Here is an 11,463-nt window from a genome sequence, read left to right on the forward strand (position 1 = left end):
TGGTTGCCAGGAAAGTGGCAGTGATTTCAAAAATCTTTTGTTTAGTTGCTGCCTGTTTTGTGGTTAAGGTCCAGGGATATGGGGGCAGAACAGTAGTAGGAATGGACAGCACACCCTTTGCTTCCCAATTTCCAAAACCAGATTTCTGTTGCTTCCTAACCTATCCTTGCTCTCTTCTCCCTAGGAAGTGAAAGTGAGCTGACATCAACTCATTTTATCCCTAATTTGCCTTTTCATGGGGTGAAACATGCGAAAGAGCAGGTGATGTTCTGATTATGAAGATGGAAAGACAGCTTCAGCAATAGTACACAATTGAAAGCAATTTATTCAACCTCAAGGATGCATACAAGGTGTCAATATTCAATCCCAGGATTGTCTTTTGGAGACACTCATGGTTTATAGGTCATAATCTATGCTGAGTTGAGAAGATAAATTGAATGAGATTGGAAGTTTCACCTCTCCAGAAATGTGTTCTTTCAAATGTTTCTAAATCAATTTTTAAGTGAAAAATCAAATTAAAAAATTATTTTAAATGAAAAACAGAAAATTGGTTGATGCTAATATATTTCTAAAGTCAAGATTATTGAAAGAAGCATTATATCTCAGACATTACAGAAAATCATGTGACAGAAAACAAAAAGTATTTGGAAAAGTAAATGGATAATTCTTCAAATCCAGAACTAATTCTGATCTTTTCCCATCAAGTTTACAATTTCATTGTAAACTTCTTGAGGGGCATCCATTGCCCAGATGAAATCCAAGTGATTGTAAAAGGGAATATTCTTGTGGTAAATGAGATTAGGGAGCTTTGGAAGCAAAAGGTCAACATCTTGAGGGTCAGCCAACCAATCTTTGCCGCCATTCCACACTGCAATTGGCACATTCATGTCTGTCACACTGTAGATGGGAGGTGTGGGCTAAGATACAAGAGAGAAAGAACCACAGTTTTCATAGGTATCTGCACTTTAAACCCCAATACGTATTCCTTGGGTAGCTTATACAACCTAAACTGGCCTACGTATTTTTTATTGAGGTATAATTGTCATAAACCCTTAAATTAATTTTAGGTGTACAACATAATGTTTTGATATATGCATATATTGTGAAATGATCAAAACACTAAATCTGGTTAATTTCCTTCACTTAACATAGTTGCAATTTTGTTTTCTTGTGATGAGAATTTTTAAGATTCACTCTCTTGGCCACTTTCAAATATACAATACAGTATTATTAATGGTAGTACCGTGCTATACATTTGCATTCTCAGGAGTCATTTGTTTAATAACAGGAAGTTTGCAACCTTTTTACCATCTTCACCCATTTTGCCCACTACCCTTGTCTCTGGCATCCACCAATCTGTTCTCTATAGCCATGAGCTCAGTTATATTGTTGTTTGTTTTTCTGTTTTAGATTCCACATCTGAGATCATATAGTATTTATCTTTCTCTTAGTTTAATGCCCTCAAATTTCATCAATGTTGTCGCAAATGTCATGACCTAGTTTTACAAGTAAATTCTAAACAACGATTGCTCAAAGAAAGTCACCTTTACCCACAGAGCAAATTGGATGCAGAATGATTTAGATCAGTGCTTCTCAAATTTAACAGCTTGAGAATCACTTAGGGATCTTGTGAAAATGAAAATTCTGATTCAGCACATCTAGGGGAAGACCCTAGGTTTTGCATTCCCAGGTGATGCGGCTGTTGCTGTTCCTGAACCATGTGTGAAGAGTGAGGCTTTAGATAGCAATGCTTACAAACTAAAAATTTATATTTTAACTCCTGCTGAAGGAAGTAAACTTTCTTGGGTTCTAACTGCAATAGATTGTTTCTACCCAAAAAGTCTAAAGTATGAGCTCCTCAAAATATCCTGATTCATTTATTTTGGTTTTGCATTGACTTACCAGTAGGGTCAGTCTGTAGATTAATCGGTTCATTTAAGAGGCTGTCTGTGTTAAATACTTGCCTGAGTTTACATAATGTTGGTTCAAATTCTGAGAAAAGCTATCATCAGACCCATTTCCTATTTCTAGAAAATTGTCATTCACACATAGCCTTTATAAAGGCTCATAAAGCAGGACCATAAAAAAGAGAGAAAGAGAGAATTTTCCTACAGAATTTTGTTAGTTTTTTTTTTATGTCATATTCTCAAGAAAACTAACCCCAAATATTTTTTTTCTATTGTCACCTTAGGAAATGGGCAACTTTCCACAACAAAGGATTTTGCTATGTGCAGTTTTCCTTAATATTTTAATACCCTATTTTAGTTGAAGATCATCCTTAGCAATTAACAGCTTGCTTGGAGGGAGGGAGGATTTGGGATTAGGTTATTCTGGTCTCACTTAATCCTTCAAAATGGTGTCCTTGGATTACTGGTTTTAGAGCCCCGTAGAAAGACCAATTCAAAGCAAGCATCTGTTTCGAGTGTTTGAGGAGGTGATAGTTGTGGGTGGAGAGTGTTTTCAACATATGTTTAATCCAATGATGTTCTAAAAGCATCTTTAAAGACATCAAAGATGTTTTAAAAATGGGGGCATCTTCTCTACATATAGGATATTGTGATGAAAGACATAAATTCCTTCTAAATATTGAGGCATGGAAGCAGATGAAAATTAGTAGTTTTGTTCAGCTACCACTTGGGTGGACAATTTTGGGGTATGGTAAGGAGGAGAAGGGGAGAATTACAAAAAAAAATGTAGGTGTTCCCCTTGTTCATATTTAGTCAGTGGTAATCTGAGAGTTTACTCTGTGTGAAGGATTGATAGACATTATCCCATTAAATATTATTAATAACTCCCTGAATGTAGGAGAAGAGATGAAGAAACTATTGCCTGAACTCATACTGACCTCAAAGAGGGCAGACTCCAAAGTTTGGGTTCTTTGTGCTACCAAAAGTGGGAAGAGCGCACAATGTGTCTGCCTGCCCCCCAAGGGGCCTTCTGCTGAAAACGATTCCCACCCTCGACCTGCAAGCACACCATCCTTCTTTTATATCTGGACATGTGATGGAGTCACTCTCCTGGCTGACAACAAAGGAGAGGATATTGTTTAAAAAGACCGGAGATTCCAGCTCTATCTCATGAACAGTCAGAATTACTGGTTTATTATACTAGTTAATTGCACTTTGGAGAGAACAGCTTGCTGGGGGACGGGGAGTCTGGGATACAGGGCAGGTCTGTCTAATGTGGTGAGGGGTGATGAATTCATTCTAAGTTTGTCACATGTAGGGATGTGTTATTTCCAGAGCAGCTCAAACGAGCACAGCCACTGGAACATGAGAACCCATTGGGACAACAGGAGACCGTGGTGATGTTTGACATGATGAAGGAATCACAAGAAAATAATATTCTACTTTATTATTTCTTTAAGGCTAGGTTTAGGCACTAACATTCCTTTGGGAAATATATGCACAGTTATCATAATTTCATCTTTAACCTTTTAAAGATTTGTCTTTGAAAATGTGAATGATTTTAACTTTAAGAAGCTTACCTGATTAAAGTGCATCATGTTCTGAACCGGGCTTCCCCAGTCAAAAGCTTGAAATTTCCCAGACTTAACAGCCTAATGTAGAGAAATGAAGAACACAAGGAAATAAAAACTCTGATTGCTATGTGAAATAAAAAACCCAAACATGTCCAAGTGGTATAACTTCCCATTAAAACAATTACAAGTATTAAAAAACTTTTTTTTCCTTCCGAAAATAAAATCTATTAATCACCCAGGACAAGGTATTAATGCAAGTTTAAATGCAGCTTTGCCTTCATAAAAATCATTCATTTCTTTGCTGCCCAGAGTACCTGTTTTCATAGGATTTCCACTCACATGGAATGATAGTTATTTTTAGCTGGTAGTCCCATGCCAGAAAAATTCCCCAACAGGAACATTTGACAGGATATTTTGAAAATGTGCTTTAGGTTAAGGCTCACAAAATAAATTTTAACAGCATTTGCAAAATGATACCTGAGACCAATGGAGCATGTTTTGAACAGAAGTCCCTGCTGGATTATGTGATAGATATACATCCAAGCGACTCTAGGAAGAAAAAACACACATGCACACTCACACTTAGATCTTCATTTTGTTTCTAAGATGTAAGTTTTCCTGATATTGTGCTGAAAAGACACAAATATTTAAGCTAAGATGTAAGCTTTCCTGAACCAGTTCAAGTGTTTAAGGGCAGCATTTACTGGAAGGATATGAACAACACAGTTGTACGTCACTTTAGAGCTTGCACAGGCGAACTCATCTAATTCATAGCCACCCAAACAGGAGAGTTTATCATCTCCATTTTATCAAAATGGGAAACTTCTTGCTTTGAAGAACTGTGTGTGTGTGTGTGTATGTATAAATGACAGTATATATATATATATATAGTAAGTTGTGATTATTTTTTCTGCATAAAGGGACAATGGGGTGATGGAAGGGATCTTCAGGGGACAAAACTGGGAGCAATGACTTGTGATTTCTGTTAGGCTTATCTGCATATCATGTACACAATTCTGAAGCTACTCCTACTTCTTATAAAGTACCATTTCTAAGTGATGATGGGACAAGTAATAAAAAACTATTGCTCCAAATATTCAGAATAGAAATTTCAATGCATACAAACCATGTTCAAGTTCTTATGGTCGAATCCACAAATGAGAAATAAAGCATTGCTGCAGAGCTCATTTAGTATCTTCCGGGAGCACAATTCAGTGCCCAGGAATTCATCAAAATAATTATGTGGGAAGAATTCTTTGTTACCAAATATAACCTGAAAAATAAAAGCATCAGAGGGTTAGAAAAATCGAGCTGCGGAAAGTACTAATTAATTTGTCTAATTTACCAGTTCAGGTGTAAATAGGCTGATATTTTCATAGTTTTAATGCTGTTTTAGGAATTTCAAACATATTCAAATAATTCCCACAATAAAGTTGTGGAATAAGCAGGGGATATATTAATACTGGGTATTTGTTGTTACATTGAGAATTGTACTGACTGCTGAGAATGAGTATAAAACACAAAAGAATTAGAGTCTAGTTGGGGTAATAAGAGTTATGAAATAAAATCATAAAACAGCATGGCAGAATGCAGAATGTCACAACTAAGTTCAAGATGTGTGATTTCAATAATAAATTATGAAAAGATCAGAAAGGAAAATGGTGACGCTGAACCATATTTTCAGCTAAGTCTTCAGAAAGACAAGGAGGCTAGGTAGTTGTTTGTGTTTTTTTTTTTAATATATATTTTATTGATTTTTTACAGAGAGGAAGGGAGAGGGATAGAGAGTTAGGAACATCGATGAGAGAGAAACATCAATCAGCTGCCTCTTGCACACCCCCTACTGGGGATGTGCCCGCAACCAAGGTACATGCCCTTGACTGGAATCAGACCTGGAACCCTTCAGTCCGCAGGCGGACACTCTATCCACTAAGCCAAACCAGTTAGGGCGAGGCTAGGTAGTTTAATAATGGAAAGGATTGGACTTAACTCTTCTTGAGCAAAATAGACATTTTGTCATCCCCATTTTATACATGAGAAAACATGAGGCTAATAGTCAAGGTCTTGGGCTAATTAGAACTGATTATAACTAGAATCTTGATCCAAGACTCTGACTTAAGGTCTAATGTATTTTTGTTGTTGTTGTTTGTTTTTGTTTGTTTGTTTTCCACTCTCTACATCGCCTATGAGAAAATATGAGTACCAGTAGGAGATAAGTTCTGTATCAATGTAGCCTGGATCATCATAAAATCTTGCACTTTGAATAAAAGCTTTGATTCTAAGTAAAGTTTTACAGGTTTTAGACACACATGTTAATTAAGAGTCAAAAGAAGTGAATAGGACAAAATCAGACAAGGAAATGTCATCATTACATTGGATAGCTTGAGGCTAAACTATTCTTTTAAAGGAAACTGTGTATGTGATGGTTTTCATGGGTGGGAGAAGTAGGTGATTAAGCTTCAGAAAAAATAAATATTATTAATTCCCTGCCAGGTATGCCTACTTAATATTTATGGTTTGTTGAAATCTATACTACTGCCCTAAGAAATCCCTATTTAAAGAGAAAGGAGCTCTTAGGAAAAGGCATAGAAAGCCAAGAGTATTTAAAGAGGGGTCTCAAAGTCCTTGCCTCACTCAACCATTATTTTTCTCTTTCTCCCTTTCCCTTCCCTTCCCTTCCCTTCCCTCCCCTCCCCTTCCTTCCCTTTCTATCTTATTCTTCCTCTTTATAGTTTTCTTGGCCCAGTTAGTTTCAGTTCTTTTTTAAAAAAATATATATTTATTGATTTTTTTACAGAGAGAAAGGGAGAGAGATAGAGAGTCAGAAACATCAATGAGAGAGAAACATCGATCAGCTGCCTCCTGCACACCCCCTACTGAGGATGTGCCCGCAACCAAGGTACATGCCCTTGACCGGAATCGAACCTGGGACCCTTCAGTCTGCAGGCCGATGCTCTATCCACTGAGCCAAACCGGTTAGGGCTGGTTTCAGCTCTTATTGGACTATTTTGTTTTGGTTTTATTTCCTCTTCCCTGCTCCAGTGGTAGAATCCCAGTCTTGACAGAGCTGAATGGAGTGCTTGGTATATGAAATATCTATGAGGGCATTGCTAAGCCACACAAAGTAATCAAGACCAAAGAAATGTACAGGGATCTCACAGGCTGTAGTGGGTATTCAAATGTGGCCAGTGCTATGCAAGAAATAGTAGAGTACTAGTAAATATCTACATCTTTATTCTGAATGCAAACATGATTGGTCACTAGGTGTTTTGCATCTTTCCATCCCTTTGAAATCCACGGACAATTTGATATCTTACATTCAGTTAAAAAGAATCACATACCTTGAAGAGGAATGAAGGAATAAGTTTAAGTTCTTTTAACGGGCTTTTGATGTATTTCACAGTAGCAACTGGAGCTAATGCGTAGAAGGCTTTGATTTTTTTAGCCAGTTTGGGATTAGTAGAAAAGGCAATAAAACCTGAAACAGAACGACAAAGAAATCGGTGAAGTGTGTGTGTGTGTGTGTGTGTGTGTGTGTGTGTGCATGCGTGTATGTTACAACTGTGACATTACTTTAGGTTTAATAGGATTGTCATCTGAGGAAACCTGGGAGATTAATCATCAGTGCTTGTTCAAGTTAATCAGATTTTATTATTTTTTAATATTTGTTTTGTTTCCACAGATTCTCTATGAGGATACGGGCCTAGAGCTTTTAAAAAGTTATAATGAGCTCTTTTATCTGACTGTAGAAATAGGATAATCATATTGTTGCAAAAAAGAGTTATTTGTACTGCTCCAGGCTCAGATCATTTGCACTTGCCATTCCCTCTTCCTGGAACACCAGTTTTCCAGGTATGCAATGCCCACGCCTCACTCCCTGACCTCCTTCATTGCTTAGGCAGGGGTCCTCAAACTTTTTAAACAGGGGGCCAGTTCACTGTCCCTCAGACGGTTGGAGGGCCGGACTATAGTTTAAAAAAAAACTATGAACAAATTCCTATGCACACTGCACATACCTTATTTTGAAGTAAAAAAACAAAACGGGAACAAATACAATATTTGTATTTGCATGTGGCCTGCGGGCCGTAGTTTGAGGACCCCTGGCTTAGAGAGTGGTTGGTTCTGTCCCCTATTTAAAATCGCCGTGCACCCCTCCGATGCTTCCTAATATCCTTCCTTCATTTACTTTTCTTTCCATAGCATTACCATTATCTAATCAACTTTATATTTTACTTTTTAATCTTTGTTATTTTCTCTGCCTCCTCTCACTGGAATATAAGTAGTAGGAAGGCAGAGATTTTAATCTGTATATTCTCAGGTCATCTGGTAGGTGCCCGATTAATATGAATGAGTGAATGGAATCAATTCAGTGCAGAGGCTATGTGGTGCAATGTTTCAAAGCATGGGCTTGGGAGTCAGAGTGCCTGGGCTGGTAAATGAGCCACCTCATCCTGTATAATAAAAGGCTAATATGAAAATCAACCAAACAGTGGAACAACTGGTCACTATGATGCACACTGACCAGCAGGGGGCAGACGCTCAACACAGGAGCTGCCCCCTGATGGTCAATATGCTCCCACAGGGGGAGTGCTGCTCAGCCAGAAGCCAGGCAGGTGAGCACAGTGACAGTGGCGGGAGCCTCTCCCACCTCCATGGCAGTGCTAAGGATGTCTGACTGCTGGCTTAGGCCTGCTCCCCACATTCTCCGGCAGTCGGACATCCCCTGAGGGCTCCCGGATTGCGAGAGGGCACAGGCTGGGCTGAGGGACACCTCTCCTCCAGTGCATGAATTTTGCACACCAGGCCTCTAGTTTGTAATAACTATGTTACTTTGCACAAATTATTTATCCCTGTTTGTTTCCCCATGTATACAATAGGAATAATAATTGTTCCTATACCATCAGGTTGTTGAAGACAACAACATATGTAATGAATATATGTAATGAATATATGTAATGAATGGAATGAATATATGTAATGAATATATGTAATGAATATATGTAATGAATGGAATGAATATATGTAATGAATATATGTAATGAATGGAAAGCAATAAGCACAATGACTAACACATCTGCATAACAACTGGAAAGGGTCTATGTGAATTAAACCACCTTCTCTGACTACTTTACCCACCAATGGTGGTACCCTGGGAATGGCCAACATAGTGTAGCTTTTCCTGTCCAGTTTTCTTTACAATGAAGTCAATTGTGGCTGGAAGGTCATATTTAGCCATTTCGTCGAAGCTGCAAGAAAAAAAAGACAAAATAAGACAACATATTTCCTTGCTATAATTTCTAAAAGTCAAAGATGTTTATAGCTCAGGCTCCCTTTGAGAAATTGAACACTAGATTCTCTAAGCATTAGTGAATGCCAGGTGCTCTTTGGGGTGGCTTCTTATAAACAGTTGACATCATTTCTGAAGCACAGCATTAAAGCCACATTTTAATCAAAGCAAGGTAATATCTGTAGCTGGGATTATTTCTATCCCTAAAACAATGTCAGATTTATTAAGAATTTGTATGCAGTGTTCCACTGTTGTTTCATATGAACCATATCCCTCTCTATTTTATTCTTCACAAATCAGCCGAATGACTTTAGAAAGTGAAAATGGGATTATGCTGCTCCCTTGTCTAAAAGTTTTCATTGGCAACTCATTAAATTTAGAATGAGCTGCAAGGCCCTACCATGGATTACACAGCCCTTGTCACCATCTGGCCCTTGTCAACATCTCTAGTCTTCTCTCATGTCGCTCTGCCTCTTCCTCACTATAGTCAGGACACACAGGCTTCCTTTCAGTTCTGAGCATTTTTGTGCCTCAGCATTATTAGCCAAATTGTTTTCAGTTCTCCACTTCCATGAGTAATTTTCAGGAATAAGGCACAAAAGGGACCCTAACAGAAAGGCCTTGATAATATGTCCATGGTGTCAAATTTCATTGCTCCTACCCCAACCTCGATAGTAATATTGACTCAGATTGCTGTTCTTAACCCCCAACTAGGTTTAACATTCTCTTGAATCCATATGGATGTTCCTTTTCAAATCTACTCCGGAGAGAAAATGTCCTTGCTTCAGTCATTGTGCTCATTCCATTTAGAAAAGCATCATCAGAAACATAAAGCGTAATTCCCAAATACTGGGAAATGAGGTCACAGAAAGTGAAAAACCTACCCTTAAAAAACTGCCCTTGCAATGAGGTGTATGGAAGAATCCAAGAAACAATTAGAATGAAAATTACTTCCTTCTCTTCTTACTTGGAATATAATATATTGAAGTGGGACTGAATTGAATGGGGTGAACACCCATGCTTTTTAAACTCAATATTTACTTTTGTGTCCCTTGTTAATTGTTCCTTTTCTTTACCTGAAAGCCCAGAATTCAGCGGAGTTTGGTGAATAGTATATATTCCTCCTGGCCCAGGTGTTTCCTCTGCTGTTCCCCAGCCACACGTCATAACCGGCATCGGCCAGAAGGAAGCCCAGGCTGTTGTTGGGCAGGTTGGCAATCCAGTTTGTGGCCGATGTGAGCAAACCATGTTGCAAGAACACAACAGGTCTCTGGCCTAAAGAAGAATATTATTTAAAAGCTGTACAAACACATTTCTCCTTCTAAGATAAATTATAATGATAGAAACAGACTTTCATATCACTAGAATTAAACATTTGCTTGAGTTGACTATTATTTTAGTCACCTACCTGAAGTATGGTGATGGTTTCTCAGATGACAAAACTTATCAAATGATAGGCTTTAAATATGTGCAGTTTATTGTATGCCAATTATGCCTCCAAAAACTATTGAAAAAAATTATATCCTAAACAATTCAGCATGATGTTAATTTAAGTGGCCTTGCTTAATTGTATACTTTTTGTACTGAATAACTTTTCTACAATGAGAAAAAGAAAAATTTTTAATAGTAGTAGCAAAAATGACCTTTATCTTGTTTAGCAAATGAGCCTTGAATTGCCTTCCCTTTCTCCCTCTGCAACACACACACTGGCTCTCTCTCCTAAATCCTCTAGGACTGCGCTCAGTTTAATTTTAGAGAGCAGGTTTTCCTTCACTTCTCCTCGTTAGGTGCCTTTGTCAGGACTTCTAGCTTCATATCCTGTGCACACTTCTAGCATTGCTCTGATCACACATTATAATCATCTGTTTATCCCTCTCATTTGTTTGATGGTGACCTCCTTGAAAAAATGACTTCATCACTGTTGCATTTCCAGAACGATCAAGGATTAAGTCTAGGAAAAAAATTAAAGGTGGAGAAAGAGGAGGAAAAGAACAAGGAAGGCATGAATGGTGGAAAAGAGAGAGGGAAGGAGGAAGAAAGAAAGAGGGGAGAGAGGGGGAAAGGAAAAAGGCGAAGAAGGTTATACCTCTATTCTCTGCATTTTTCTTCCCATAAGGAATTCTGTAGACCTCTAGAATATAACCATCTTCAGTTATGACTTCATATTCTTCACTTGGGTATCCCCAATAAGAAATCATCTGACTCTGGTGAGGAAAAATCAAAACTTTTTTAGTTTACTTCTGAAATGCATCTAGTAAGTAGATATTGTTATATTTAATTGAGCATGTAAAAGCTACTATAATCCTAAGTCATGGTAATATCTTGGTTTTATAGGTGTATGTTTTTCCTCCAGCAACTTACAATATTCATAGTCACTTCAGGGCTTTCATGATTTAATGTTCCAAAGAAACCGTGTGTAGTTCCAAGAGCAGATATCAAACTTGCCACTGTTAAGGGTAACCACATTTTGGTTCTGCCTGAAATAGAAGAATAGTTTGTGCCATGTTAATCTATTACACTTTCATAATCCTCCTAATTTTGTTCATTTTATCTTCATGTAAAGTAGAGAAATGCTTAAGTTTTATTATATTCTGTTGAGCAAAAACCTGAGACGTGGATGTTAGCACACGCATTTTAATGCTTAGCATGTTTTCCCCATATTTGATTCCTTTTGTTTAGGAACATTTCCATTTGG

The 11,463-nt window shown here is 37.7% G+C and overlaps 1 protein-coding gene across 1 annotated transcript; it reads right to left on the reverse strand.

Annotated features, from left to right (window-relative positions):
* Positions 1-346: 346 nt before the first annotated feature.
* Positions 347-11,255, reverse strand: LIPF (lipase F, gastric type). The gene is made up of 9 exons (XM_036337336.1): positions 11,130-11,255; positions 10,855-10,972; positions 9,845-10,043; positions 8,618-8,727; positions 6,823-6,959; positions 4,608-4,754; positions 3,959-4,030; positions 3,488-3,559; positions 347-917 (listed from the first exon to the last, which is right to left on the reverse strand). Exons 1-9 carry the CDS (start codon positions 11,232-11,234, stop codon positions 681-683), a joined length of 1,197 nt encoding a protein of 398 aa, XP_036193229.1. The 5' UTR covers positions 11,235-11,255; the 3' UTR covers positions 347-680.
* Between the last annotated feature and the right edge of the window lie 208 nt (positions 11,256-11,463).

The sequence above is a fragment of the Myotis myotis genome, unplaced genomic scaffold, assembly GCF_014108235.1.
Source record: "Myotis myotis isolate mMyoMyo1 unplaced genomic scaffold, mMyoMyo1.p scaffold_m19_p_15, whole genome shotgun sequence".
NCBI lineage: Eukaryota > Metazoa > Chordata > Mammalia > Chiroptera > Vespertilionidae > Myotis > Myotis myotis.

Coding starts and splice junctions, on each gene's coding strand:
- LIPF (XM_036337336.1), bottom strand. CDS start 11,234: ATGTGGTTACCCTTAACAGTGGCAAGTTTGATATCTGCTCTTGGAACT. Junction 4,755..6,822: donor TTCCTTCATTCCTCTTCAAG/GTATGTGATTCT, acceptor TTTATTTTTCAG/GTTATATTTGGTAACAAAGA. Junction 4,031..4,607: donor ACCATAAGAACTTGAACATG/GTTTGTATGCAT, acceptor TTTTCTTCCTAG/AGTCGCTTGGATGTATATCT.